Source organism: Lates calcarifer, linkage group LG21 (assembly GCF_001640805.2).
Source record: "Lates calcarifer isolate ASB-BC8 linkage group LG21, TLL_Latcal_v3, whole genome shotgun sequence".
Taxonomy (NCBI): domain Eukaryota; kingdom Metazoa; phylum Chordata; class Actinopteri; family Centropomidae; genus Lates; species Lates calcarifer.
This window is the reverse complement of record NC_066853.1, coordinates 18866549-18881311: the sequence shown is the minus strand read 5'-3', so window position 1 is coordinate 18881311 and position 14763 is coordinate 18866549. Positions and strand designations below refer to the sequence as shown.

The window sequence follows — 14763 nt, the reverse complement described above, 5'->3', positions numbered from 1 at the left end:
TTTTACGTAATTTATTTGCTTGTGTTTTTGACAAACTAGCTAAGAATGTTTCTTTTAACTTAAATAATTCTTAATAATGAATCATTAATCTTACAATATTACAGTAGCAGCCTATGTATGGACACACTGAGCAGTAATATAACGTTTGAAAATGAAATTTCACTCCTGCAGCTAAACAGCTAGACAGCTGAAAATAAACCAATCCTCTAAATACAGACTTCTTTTATCCCCCCACCAACCCGAATATAAAAAGCGAAACAACTAAATCTACAGAATATACCCCGGAGATCACCCCTGCCGCCTCCACATCCCACGTACAATCAGACACTTTACACTTCCTTATGAATCATTACAATTCAATTCAACCGCAAAAGTGGTCTGGGAGCAATTAATCTGGGAGTGGGACTGTCGGAGCAGGAGACAGGAGTGACTGGGTTGACGACTTCCCTACCACCAGCTCACCCACATCAGCCCCGACCAGCCGAGCTTCCTGGCACCACTGACACTCCACTTCATCAATGATAATGAGCAGTGCACAAATCTTACTTTACAAGCCTGCTGTCAGGAGCCAACCAGAGTGCCAGATTAATTAGGCAGAGCCAGTATAAAAATAAAAAAGGAAAAAAAAAAAGAAAGAAAGAAATCAGCAGTGCAGGATGAGGTCGTCTCACTGCCACTGACATGCTGTGACTGATTCAAGAGCCTCTCTGCTACCATTGCATGGTGCCTGGGAAAGGACCTGCAGGCAGAGAGGAGTTTAGTGTAAAGCTCTTGTTTTACATTTGGTGGCTGGCCCGAGCATCCTGCCTCATGAACTGCGTTTGAATTTGTGTTGCTATGGGGACAACCTCTCCTCTCCTCCTCCTCCCTGTGAGGGAGAATGAAGGTGTGCAACGCTCAATCCCGCGGATCAGGCTGATGTCTCCCTATCTTTATATTTTCACGCTTTTCTAGATTAACGAACTTACTGCCCACGCAAACGTTTCTGTCCGGAGGACCCTGCACTGTCTCAGTCCTGCCTGCGAGACAAGGGAGGCCTCCGAGCGCAATTAGCCAACAAAACAAAGCTGGACGAAGCGGGAGATGCTGCCTTTGAAAAAGCGGCTAGCTGAGGGTGACGCTGGGCGAGGGGAGGTCAAAGAGAGTGGGCGCTGGCGATGAAGCCACTGACATGTTTACATCAACAAGCTAGAGTCCATCACTGCTTTGCTGGCAGCCTGAATTTTATTAAGTCATGTTAATTGAAAGTGTTTCCAGTATGATGGACGGAGCAAAGAGTAAGGCACCAGAAATGGATTTTTCCCCTGAAACTAATAGAGGAGAGAGCTGCACAGACTGATATTTTCATTCAATTAAATGGAGGAACAGAAAAAAACAAACAAAAAAAATGGGACAATTGACTCTGAGGTCATTCGGGCTGAAGAAGCCAAGAGAAGCAAGAAGGGATGTCGGAGAATTCTCTGCATCGTCTTCTCTTATCCGAGCTGCGACCAGCGAGCCCTCTACCTCCTCCGCCTCTAATTGTTTCAATTACATTTCAATCTATTGTAGCTGGAGGGAAAGGGTGCTTGTTAAATGAGAGGGTTTTTGTAATATTATCCATTAGGAGTGACAGCATTTTATGGTCATAATCAGATCGAATCATCCAAACTTGTGCTGTGCGCCTTATCTGGTCCTCTCATTAGGATATCTTAATTTTTCACAGCCTGTTGGTCCTAACAGCCTTCTGCAGCCAGTAAATGAGTCATATCAATCAGTCATGCTGAGGACGAAACGCAGCGTGAGGCCCTCCCGCTCGAGGAACCAAGAGAGGTTCACTTGTGCACACATGTCAATCTATAAATAAGCTCAAAGCTCTGCCTCTTTGTCTCTTTATCTCTGTTTCCTCCTGCATGTCTGTCTGTCTGTCCCTCTGTCTGTCTTTCTACAACACACCCCTACCCCTCCCCACCCTCCTCAGCCTCCACCACCCCTCTGCTCGCTCCACGTCTCCTTCTCTGCAACACACACCTCACTGGAGGCTCCACTCCAGTCCATTCAAATGCCTCCCTAATTGACACTCCGCGAGAAGAGGCAAGGCGAGCCCTGAGTGCACTTCACGGACTATACCAAGGCATGTTCATATGAATGCTTCCCTGCACAGAGATACATGAATTTGGACGCTCACTTGCTCTCAACCCCCCCCCCCAAAACTTTACGATTCCTGCGGCGTCAAGTCCCATCAGAGGGAAGCAACAAATTTACTTGAGAACAAAAAAAAAAAAAAAAATGCAACCAAAAAAGGTAGCAAAGCCAATATTGCATTGCAAGCAATATTGTCCTGTGAAACCTCTGGGTACCGTGGAGGGGGTGAGGCTGCGCTGCCGGCCGCACAGCTAGTGTAAGCATCACAGAGGAAGGTCAAGTCTGGGACGACACCCACCCCCCACCCCACTCCTGCCTTCCCCCTCCTTTTCTCCCTCTGTTCTCCCCCCTCCACACCCCACACTACTGAGTAAAACCCACCGCTGCGAGCGACAGACTTGATTAACGATGCATGGACTTCTCCCATCGAGAAACACAAGAAACTATAGTGCACGAGGATGCATGCGGTGCCGAGGTCACACACTTCTGCTTTGCTTCTTCACCAAAAAATATGAGGAAAATATAACTTTCGGTGTGGGTTAGTAGATAAAAAAAAAAGACGCCGGTTTACATGAATCTTAAAACAGATAACCTCTTTAGGCATTCTGCAAACAGCACCTTTTGTCAAACAGCAAACAGGAAAGGCCCTCTACTCAATCTAAACATGCACACACATACACACTAAACAATCCAGATTCACCAGCCAACCCAAACAGACTGACACATCCCTAGAGATAACCTGCTGCCTGTCTGTTTCCCTACAAATGTACTTTCTAAAGTAATATTTGCTGATTTCATAAAAACACTGTGGCATACCGACAATGAAGGGGTGGCATTTTTATTAATGCAAACTTTGAAGAAAACAGCAAAGGGGCCAAGAAAATAAATTCTGAGTTATGAACTGATCCCAAGTATTGTAAATGTATCCAAGTTCTCCGGAAGAGGCAAACACTGCTCCATAAACAAGGCTGGGAAAAGCCTTCTGAGACCAAGTCTGAACACATACAGCAGGATGTTGGCGCCATCAGAACAGAAAAACTTTCAGACAGAGAAATATATAAAAACCTTTATTTATCTCTGGATGAGCAGCTGGGTATGCATGCACTTCCCCGGTGCTACTTGGCTTCAACATCATACAGTTATGGACTTTCATACCTGATGGCTGCACAGTTATAAACAATGTTTTCCCATTGCGGGCCATTAAGTACTTTCACAGTGGCAGTTTGGGCTGAAGTGCCGAGCTAAAGGGTGCTTCAACAGTTGTTGTGGAAGGACGGAGAATATTTGGCAGCCAGAATTTCCCCATCCAGTCTGAAGCAGCGCCGGGTGGTAGCACCTCGCTCAGCACTGCTATCACGTTTGCCAGTAATGATTGGTGATAGAGTAGTAGTCTGTCTATTTTAGCAGTGATACTAAATATTTAAGTTGTTTTTGTAACGTTACCCTTCTAAAAATCTAAGTTACTAGCTCGAATTCATAGCTCCATAGACTTTTATGGGTAAATCAGAGTAAGTTTTACGGGGAAAATTACAATTTTTATTGTGAATTTCAAAATTCAAAATCATCCATAATTAAGACTGCTTCAAGCCCAACATGTTTGTCCAAGTAAAATGTTTGTTAATTACATATGAGATGTAATAATTAAACATAAAGAGCAGTAAGAGGGTTTTCCATTAAAATGATGACTGAGTATTTTTTGTTTAAAGCTATCAAGGAGCCTCCTTTTCGCTGCCATTTTGAGCTATTAGTGTGCAAAGTGAAGGGTATTCCTGTTATATTAATAAACATAATTCTCAAGTCAGGCCTAGGATATTTGTGAAGTAATGTTCTGATCTGACTCATTATCAGCACATCAACAGTGTATAAGTCACCTACCACTGTGGAGTCTTTTTGTTGTGTTTACTTCAGTAGGTATTCTCTGTTTTTGTGCTTGAGTGCGCACACATTACCAGCATTTTGTATGGAAGACAGCAGAGCAAAACCTTGCACCTCGGTGTACGGCATGACTGATGCTAACCTTCACCAAACATGGAAAAACTCAAAAACTCGTCACAGTAGGCAAGAAAACTGTTCTGCCCAGCAGAGCGTTTACTCACAAGGCTTCACTCTTCCAAACAAGCTTTTCCACAGAAAAGTGCAACCAAAACAAAAAATGAATCGACAATGTGGTTTTAGCATGTTGAATAATGTTCACTCTACTTCTACTACACTAGGAATAATGACACCAAGTCTTCACAAATGACCACATTTCTGTTTTACTGTGTTTGGACCTCACAAACAATTAAAACTTAAAAATAACACTGTAAGTTTTAAAGTTCATTTAAGCCTGAAAAAGCATTGGAAATCTGCAGGGAAGTCACAGCTCAGCGAGTGTCCACATTTTGTGACTGTAAACTGTCATGCTCTGTTGCCATTTAATGAAATTTATTCATGAAAAACTCCTTCAATTCAATTTAAAACTTTTTATATTTCTGTATTACCTATTGTCCTTAGTAGTAGAGTAATAACAACTGACCATTTCCTTCTTAAAGTCATTATGGGTGAAATTATTCTCTATATTTCCCCTGACAGCGAGTGGAGGATGACATGAGCATGAGGATTAGTTGTTGGTAAAATACTGTCTTTGATCTTCAAGTATTCAGATTGTCTAACTGGTTGGGGAAAAAAATCAACACAACACTGAATTCTAACTGAGAAATAACCTTTGCTTTGACATCATTCACATAAAACTACTCCAAGGACAGACATTTCAGACTGAATAATGAATCAAAGTGAAATGTAAAGGTGACTGTCAGCCTATTCAAATGCTCCACTTAAGAAAAAAAAACATCAGAAGAGAAATTTCAGCCTGGATAAGTGACTAGATGACCTTCATGTTAACATTACTAAAACTTATCTTTATTCTCTCTCACATCAAATGAAAACATACATCCATGCAACGGACTTGAAATAATTACTGATGTCAGAAAAAGGGCATTATGAATGAAAAAGTCAAATGCTTTTATTTTCAATAACAATTATGCCTCTTCTATCATTTATTCATAACTTTGTGTTTGAATGGATAAATAATGACCTTCCCATTTGCACAGCAGGTAGGATTAAGTGGGAAAAAATAAAAAATAAATCAGCACCGCTTTAGAAAAAAGCATGAAGCACCTTCTTCAGTTGATTAAAAAAAAAGAAAAAAGTTTTTAATCCTTGCAGCTTTGGGTGAAAACAAAACACTCAAGTACAGAGTCTCTTCACATGGAGCGACTTAACATGTGACAGTGAACGTGTCTCACTGTCAGTATAACATTATGAACTACACTCATTGTTACCTCTTTTATACTTTAATCCTACTTGGTCCATTACAGGCTGTCTATTGACAATTAAACTGTTTTAGCCATACTTAATAAAAAGTATTTGTGCAATTGTATTTTTAATTCTTTGCTTTTTTAAAGTGAACTGAATTTTAAGTATTAAATGTGCAATAACAGCAGTGCTCCATTCTACAGTATAGTATCAATATAACTGAAACTATGAACCTATGTACTTAAGTATTGTGGTAAAAAAAAAAAAAAAGGAAAAAAAAGAACATACAGTCATGTGAAAAAGAAAATACACCCCCAATTCTATGATTTTACATATCATATCACATAACATATCAAAAAATCATCTGGTATTTACCAGGTTCTAAAATTATTTTAATCTAACCTCAGGTGTAAAACAACACACAACAGATTCTACTGCCAAAATGGAGAAGCCATGTGCACCCCCAAAAAGTGCACCCCATGATCCAATAGCTTGTAGAACCATCTTTAGTAGCAATAACTTGAAGTCATCATTTTCTGTATGACTTCATCAGTCTCTCACATTGTTGCGGAGGAATTCTGGCCCACTCCTCTTTACACCAATTGTTTCAGTTCATTGAGGTCTGCGGGAATTCACAGCTATCTTCAGGTCCCACTGCACTATTTCAGTCAGACTGAGGTCTGGACTTTGACTGGGCCATTACAACACCTTGATTCTTTTCTTTTTCAGCCATTCTGTTGTAGATTTGCTGATGTGCTTGGGATCATAGTCCTTTTGCATGACCCAGTTTTGGCCAAGCTTTAGTTGTCAGACAAATGGCTTCACATTTGACTCTAGAATACTTTGGTATACAGAGGTGTTCATTGTTGACTCAATGACTGCAAGATGCCAAGGTCCCGTGGCTGCAAAATGAGTTCATATCGTCATCCCTCCACCAGGTGAGGTATTTGAGTTGATATGCTGTGTTTGATTTTCGCCAAACATGGCGCTGTCTTTTATGGCCAATATCCCCACTCTGGTCTTGTCTGTCCAAAGGACATTAGTCCAGAAGTCTTGTGGTTTGTTCAGATGCGACTTTGCAAACCTAAGCTGTGCTGCCATGCTCTTTTTAGAGAGAAGAGGCTTTCTCCTGGCAAACTTTTAAAATCCTAACTGAGGCCTGTAGAATCTGAGGGTTTTTTGAAATGCCTCTGAGCATTGCACGGTCTGACCATGGGACGTTCACTCCTGGGAAGATTCACAACTGTCTTGAATGTTTTACAATTGTTTGGAAATGGCTTTATAACACTTCCCAGATTGATGGGTAACAGCAGTTGCTTCTCTAAGATCGTTGCTGATGTCTTTCCTCCTTGGCATTGTGTTAACACCCACCTGAATGCTGTACTGTCAAAACTTCAAAACACACTTGCTGATGATCAGTTAATCAAGAGCATTTGATTAGCAGCACCTCGCTACTTACCCTCTTATTCTTAACTATATACAATATATATATAGTACCTCATGATATAATGCAATCTAACACAACACATAAAATAAGAACAACAATATAGAGCTAACTGTGCTGTACAAGTACAAACAAGAGCTTTTCCCAAGGATATAAGCATTTATATAGTACTCCTACATTCCAGAAGTCAGTTGATAATGTTTGTATTATTTCTTCTTGGGCGTGTTGCATCTAGTCCCTAGGTGTATCAAGCCTCCACGTCCATTCAAGTGACACCAGAGCAGGACAGCGTGCAGGTATCTCCAGAAAAATACAGGGTGAGATTCCTGTGTCACTATATTGCTAAGCGAGTTTTACACTTGAAAGCTTCTTAGAAGGCTCAAAAGCTTAGCAACAAGCTCAGCTGTAATGTACCACAAGAGAACTTAATGCCTCCTAACATGCCTTGTCACTCCCTTTGTCTTTCATCCCTGTTTTGAAAACGAACGCTTTCACTTTTCTCTCTATTTGTGGCTCACGTGGAAATATCTGTCTGAGCTTAGGCCTACAGTGTCTGTAAAAGTTGCTGGGGAGGAAAAAAAAAACAGACAGGGTGCCAAAAAAAAAAAAAAACACGAAAAAGAGGGAGATTAAAAAGAAGTGAATCATCTTACCTGAATCCACTTGTCAGGAATGGCCATAGCCAGTCGGTAATCAAAACCAAGTCCTCCCTCCTCCAGTCCTCTGCAGAGAGCAGGCATCCCTGACACATCCTGCGGAGAAGTCACACCATTTCATATCACATTTTCTCTTTGTGTGCACAGGTTTCTTTCCCAGTAGTCAGCCAAGATCACATCAATACCACTCCACAGCTCCCATATTAAGGGGCAAAAATCCTATACAACAGGCCAAAAAAAGAGTGACACCCTATTTCCTTTTGCATTACTTCTTAATTACACCAATGAATACGTAAGTAAGCTATGCCTAACTAATAAGCACTTTTAATTAATAATGGCTGTGGGCAGTGTCATTGCAAAGTGAGCGGATGCTGAAGGTGTGAGTAGTATTGTGAGTGTGGTTTTTTTTTTTTTTTTACCTCTGCAACAGTGATGCAGTCAGGATAAAGTGTATGAAGGATGTGATTGGCAAGCATCAGGTAAACCAGTGAGTCTTCGTCCACCTGAAGGCCAAAGTACTCGCTGTAGTCTCCTGAGAAGCCAGTGCCTGAGGAGTAAACACCCACACAGTCAACACTCGTCATGTTTTCTACCCAAACTTCTAAAATCCATTCCTCTGTTTTTTTTTTTTTTTGGTTTTTTTTAAGTGCTGCTACTGTTTACTTCATATCTTTGATATATTTCTGAACAGAACGTAATAAAAAAGACATAAACATTTCCAACATAAAATTCAGGTTGGAAACTAGTACAGAGATACATTGATTCATTAGCTGCTTGCAAGTACATGAGCTACACAGTAAGGTGCCACTTAAGAGATAAAGTAGCACCCACCAGTACTTGTAGGATATTCAAAGAGATTCATAATAACATAATACATATATTAAAGATTTTCAGAATACTTCTGCAAATGACTCTTTCTTGTACTCTCTACATCAACTTCTTGATTATATTCTCTCTGTGGCCCTGAAAACAGTATTTGCTATGTTCTTTTTCTTTTCTTTTGTGATTTCTATTCTTGATATGGAAAGTTTTTAAATTGTATTTTGTTTGTGTAATCATGTTTGATGTTTTGGCCACTTTCAGTGTTTCCCACCAAAATGCACTGTGTGCCTCCAGGATGAAACTGTTATGTAAGTGGCTCTCGTCATTGAATAATTGCTGAGATATTCAATCAAGCAACATTGTAGCATGTAAAATTACAGACTTCACTCGGAAGAATGAGGTCAGTTAAGTAAGTCACTCAACTACATTTATTTATAAAACATCATCTGGAAAATGATTTTTATCCAGAGTGTTTTCAGTATTTTCATGTGTAGACATAGGTTAATTCATCAGGTAATAGTTACATTATTGTTAAATGTAGATATGATAGACATAGTCAGAGTCAGTCAGACCTCTCAACAATCTCCTACAGGCCTTATTCTTTAACCCTGTAGAATCTGTGGTACAGTATGCAAAGGAGAGGATGACATGCTTCACATACACTACCCACTCGTGAATTGCAAGATGCACACAAACCAGTCTTACCAATGCCATGGTGATGATACAGCATCGAGGTAATACCATCGAATCTGAAGCCGTCAAAGCGGTACTCCTCCATCCACCAGCGCAGGTTTGACAATAAGAACCGCAGCACTTCCCAGCTAACAAAAGACACAAACACACACCCCCACAGACAGACACACACACACACACACACACACACATTCAAGGTCAGATAAACAAGAAGCTGTGAATTATTCACACATCTCATCATGCACTTTAGGCACCAGAGATTAATTTTCACCGCTACAGGACATTCACATATTGATAAGCAAAGCTCCATTATGTTGGAGATGGAGTGTCAGTGACAGGAGATGGTGTTTTCATTAACTACACTGTAGAGGGGACGCCGTCTTTCACATATCCAGTGGTCAGGACGAGAAATCGGCAGCTTACAGCGCACAGCGAAGTTTTCTGATTTCCATCAGACCACTTGCATGACCACTAGGCAAGCATTTAGTATAGCCAGGGCCATCCCTCAGTATTTGAACTGATAGGATTTCATGCTACACTTGGGTAAACAAACACCATGCGGGGGAATTGAGTTCCCTCTTCTGAGGAGGAGATAAATCATACGTTTCTACTCTCTTTGGCTTCCATCGTCAAGCTCTTCTGTCCTACAAGCAAGGGGGCAAATTCTCAGGAAAAAAGTGGATGAAACCAATAAACCATCTGAATATCAGAGCATAACCTGTGGCTATGTGTTTTGTTTCCCGTGGCGTACTACAAAACATGCAAATGCTCTCCATTCCTGTTGGTTGGACTGTGTTGGTGAATGCTGGAGGAGGTGGATTCCATAAATGGACCCCATCTCCGTTCCTGACTGAACAATGGGAGAGTAATCTGGATCTGAACAACCACTCAAGGCAAAGTACATTACGCGCCTCACCTCTTCCCATTCAGCGGCGCGTTGCCATGGAAACGCCGGTTAAAACTCAAGATTTGGTCATCAAGTCAAAATGCTGTGCGTAATGAGCACCAAATGAAACGTTGTACACGCTGGACACCATGCTGGAAAGCAGCAGCAACGCGTCAAGGATGTGAGACGAATGACACATTCATGACACTGATTAAATGTGAACTGCTGCTTTTGCATAGGCTGAAATTCCCAACACAGATGCTCACTGTACACACAGCTCCAACACTGACTGTAATGCTATGTGCATAGAGCCCCTTTAAACAACCATGCAACCATTTTTTTTTTTTTGAGACAAATTGCTAGTACATGGGTGACCTTTTTTTTTTTTTACCAAAAGTTTCACAAAATATAATTTGACCTCCAGAGCCTCACACCAATCCTCTAATGAAACAGTGTTTATGGTTTATTAACATAACACTATAATTAACTGCACTCACTGGCTGGCAGCACTGCAGGCGCTGCACCCTCCCTGACATACCCTGGAGAGCCAAAGTCATGTGTCTGTCTACCATAGGGCTCTGTGTTATGAACTGGACCCTTCATAATTTCAACAAAGTTGATAATAAATACGTCAACAGTTTATTTGTAAGCAATAAAAACAAAATACAGCTCCCATGAAATGTTTCACCACTGCGAGGGCATTTTTGCTGTTTTGGAAATTCATGTGGGCTGCACACTTAGTGTGTTCATGACACATTAAATAACAACACAACCAACTATACGCACAGAGAACTGAGTTAATGTGTGTTAAATCTTACATGCATTCACTAAATGTCACTAAAAAGAGGAACATTTTAATATTTATCATCCCAGTCTAGACACAAAGAGTGAAGTGTGCAACATGCTGTGTGCCAAGCTTTACTATTTTCATTATTAAAAGATGTTAATGTGTTATTGAATGAGGTTTTCTTACTTCTGGGACATAGCTAGAAACTTCTGAATTCCTCTCTCTTCATATTTACAGTAGCAGTTTAAAATTTAATCAGACTGTTGTTTAGAGAAGTTTGATACTGAACTTCATTTGTTTTTTTTTTTTGTTTGTTTTTTTCAGTTGTGACACCATACCGAGGGGCAGTTCAACATTTTTTGCTTGAATGATGCAATTTCATCATGTCAAAAAGTTGGTGAAGCAGTGAGGAGTCCCAGATTCATGCTCCAGCAACACTTCAATAACATCTCAAACTGCAAAAATCCATCCAAACACTAGACAATTCTTGATCTCAATAATACCTCCTCTTCAAAACATATCATCGATTTATCCCCTGAATGAATGTTGCAACACTAAATGCTGAAGATTACATCGTCTATGGCAGGAGCCAAATATTCCTTTCTTTTTTTTTTTTTGGCTGAGTAAGCCATGACACAAAATACATTTAAATGCGTTCCCTTCTGTGCTCCATTCCTCAGGGATGACCAACCCCAGCACTGTTTGACAGGTGTGAAGCTGCATGTTACACCGGCGCTTCTTCCTTCCCTTGAGGAGGAGCACAAGGGAGCCTGGTATGATCCGATATAGCAGCCTGGCTGGGTGGTCACGCAGACCCTGTGATAAATAGATTAGGTCCTCCACTCCACTGCGCAGAGCCAACAAAGGCTCAGACACAATGTAACCCCACGGGATGGAGATAATAGCCAGCGAGAGCCAGAGGCCCAAGATGAAACCATACTGCCACATTAGAACCCACAATGCCATTCATCATCAAGTCCAATTACAGTGAGAAAGTTAGATCTCTATACCCGATGCAACACACCGCTTATCTATGCAGTTCAATGAAGTTATCAGTCGGTCTATCGGTGTTAATACAAAAGCAAATTGCATATTACACTGTCCTCATGCTTAAGCTCAGCAATGACAGTGAAACCTGGTTAGGGAGCTCTAATAGAGTAAAGCTCTAATATAGCTGCTTGTAGAGTAAGATAAGGTAATCTATCATACAGTATGTGGTGTTGTTTTACCTGCGCACACACACTGCTATTAAAGTCACTACAATTGGATTCAAACAACAGACTTTTTTCTACATGACATTTCATACTTAGTTGCTCTTTATCAGAGTTCATTTCCCCCTCCAGCTGAACATGACTGTGACCCATATTAATGTATTTACGTTTCTGTTGCGAACAGGGCAGATACTGAAACACAGCATGTTTCCAGAAGTCAATTTTGCATAAGGGGTCGTGGCAACTTGTCATGACGACAGAGAGAAAGATTTAAGCCGCTGTTTTCACAACATCACAGGTAAGCTGCAGATAAGAGCAAATAAATTTAAGAAGCTGACAGGTCATTCCACAAGAAGTGTGATGCTCAAACAACGATGCTAGACAGCCTGATGGATGGTGTGCATTTGTTGGACCAAAAAGGACAAATAAGGTGCCTCATTTAACGCATTTCAAACTTTTCTCCAATCCCTGCAGCCATTAATGCGTCCAGGACAGAGATATTGACGGGAGTGACACCTGCAATAAATTCACATTTCTTGGTTGAAGCTTGATTTATTTATTTATTAAATCATGGAATTCTTCATTCATCTTGCGGATACGCTGAATACACATATGCACAGCAGATTATTGAAGGATACGACTTGCTGATGTTGTATAAAGTTTTTTCAATTACTTATGTGACTAAATGTCGAAATTAGAATCATGTCTAGTTGCTGCATATCTATTCATAAAATAAGCAGCAGTGCAGTAAAACACAGTTGAATTAGCCAGTCAGCATTGTGTGTGTCTTAAAATGGAAATATATGCTCTGTGCTGGACATGTGTAAGAAATACGTCTTTATACTCACCACATTGTTAAGCTGCCTTTTAGGCAGTCTGGTGATGCTGGCTGCCTTGCAGGGTAAACTCTCATCTAGCCGCCTGACAGACTGTCCCTGTATTGCTGTGCTTTGTGTCAGATATCTGCCATTTGTCTGGCATTCTTTAGGCTGCCTGGCAGCTAGCTGCTTTTGCTTGGCATCCTGGGAGGGATATTCTGCTGCCTGTGAGACTGTTTGTATGTTTAGCAACCTGTAATTAGTATCACCTTGTACTTGTACTTCCTTTCAGGAATCAATTGCAGTCTGGCAGGCCAATTTTGCCCTGTAGGGGTTTTCTCCAAAAAGACCAGATTTTAGTAGTGGCAGGATATCTCTGAAGGTGCATATTCTCACATATCATCACTGAAGTTGTGTGAATACTATGACCATTCTGACAAAGTTAAGATAAGGTCAATTATGGGCATGCCTCCAAAATCATAGCTATACAGTTAGCTAGCTAGCTGCCTAACATCACCATCATGAGCTACAACCACTTGGGAATGGATAATTACAAAAACAGATGGGCCAGAGCTTGGCAGCCAGCTTTGAGGAAGGGTGCAGCCTTACAGGCTTTACTGAGGGAATAACAGTCCCTGGGGCTGGGAGAGCAGAAGAGAGGGGACGAGCTACAGCAGATGCCACTTCCTTAGTATTTGCTAATATGGAATTCCAGATCAGTTACAGAACTGTTTGCTATATTAGTATATAAGCAAATTAAACTTTCATTCGCAAAATATTGCAGAACGCAATCATGTATTTGACAAGTGAGTGTTTCCCAGTATCATGCGAAAGAGCAAGAGTGAATGACTGCATCAATTTTGGCTCTTAAATGACATCTATCAACAATCTGCAATCTACTTTTACTTACACGTTTAAACTAGGATGTTCATCAGTCACATTTAGAATTGCAGCTCGAGAGCTAACAGAAAGCTTGTTGAACACATTACTGCCATGGAACTTTTTTTCCCCTATTTTTCAGATAGTTTTAAGGGAATGAAGGGCATGAAGGTGCAGAGCCGCTAGGTTCCTACCCACTGGCTCCATCCAGCACCTACTGCAAGCACTACAGGCAGCTCCAACACCTACAGCTATGCTGAGCTCATTAGCTGAAGCTCACCAGAGGGGAAAAACAGCTTTTCCCCTTGCTGTGTGACTTGATGGGGCAGGAGAAATATCTCATGGGTACTAAATACTGAATTTGGACTGAGCTGACATTTCAAGTGTGCGTTTATTGATTGATCAGACAGTAGCCAGGACCCAACCACAGTCCAAAGTTACTCCCAGTATGCTAAGATATAAATGGTCCAAAGGGAGACAGTGATTTTTGTTTTTGTGATGGTTTCTACCATTTCTTTAAAATAAAGGCCTGTGATTTATCAGCAGGATGATTCTTTGTTTCCCTTGTGTGCAATTCTGGTATTTTACAATTTCACAATTTATATGACATTTAGCAGGCATACTGAAGGCTGAATGAGCTGAGTGTGGACAATGGAAACATTCAAATATTATATATGACTGTAGCTTGTAATATGGAAGCCTATATTATACACAATGGAAACATACCCCGATCAGTGGTCATCCTATTTGACCTCTGATACTACAGAATATACTTACAATCCAAGCCATGCTAATCTCTTCAGCTTCTGCTGGAGATAATGTGTCTGTGCAGCTGTGGCTGCAGTGTTTGGAGACCTGCTGAATTGTGTTAACTGGGTCTTTATAGCATTGCTTCAGTAATGGCATTTATTCTGGCCATACCTGTTCAGGTAGGACACCAGTGAAGGCCTAGATGTGAAATGCACAGCCCGCCACTGTCATTAGCAAATATTTGAATGTAATAAAAACACACATATAGAATAATCATGTCAAAAAGAGAATTACCGCTCCCTGGTCCTCAAACACAGGGCTGATTTCTCAGCATGAGGACATGGAGAAGAGTTAAAAAGAGTTTTCAAAAGCCTGGCCGTGGGCCTATTTTTCATATCT

General features: G+C 40.9%; 1 protein-coding gene across 1 annotated transcript in view; it reads right to left on the bottom strand.

Moving 5' to 3' along the window:
• gbe1b (glucan (1,4-alpha-), branching enzyme 1b) overlaps nt 1-14763 on the bottom strand; it is a 76386-nt gene that overhangs the window by 37193 nt on the left and 24430 nt on the right. Inside the window, 3 exon segments of the mRNA XM_018665524.2 lie at nt 7516-7614; nt 7938-8065; nt 9046-9161. Of these exon segments, the coding sequence (XP_018521040.1) occupies nt 7516-7614; nt 7938-8065; nt 9046-9161 (343 nt within the window).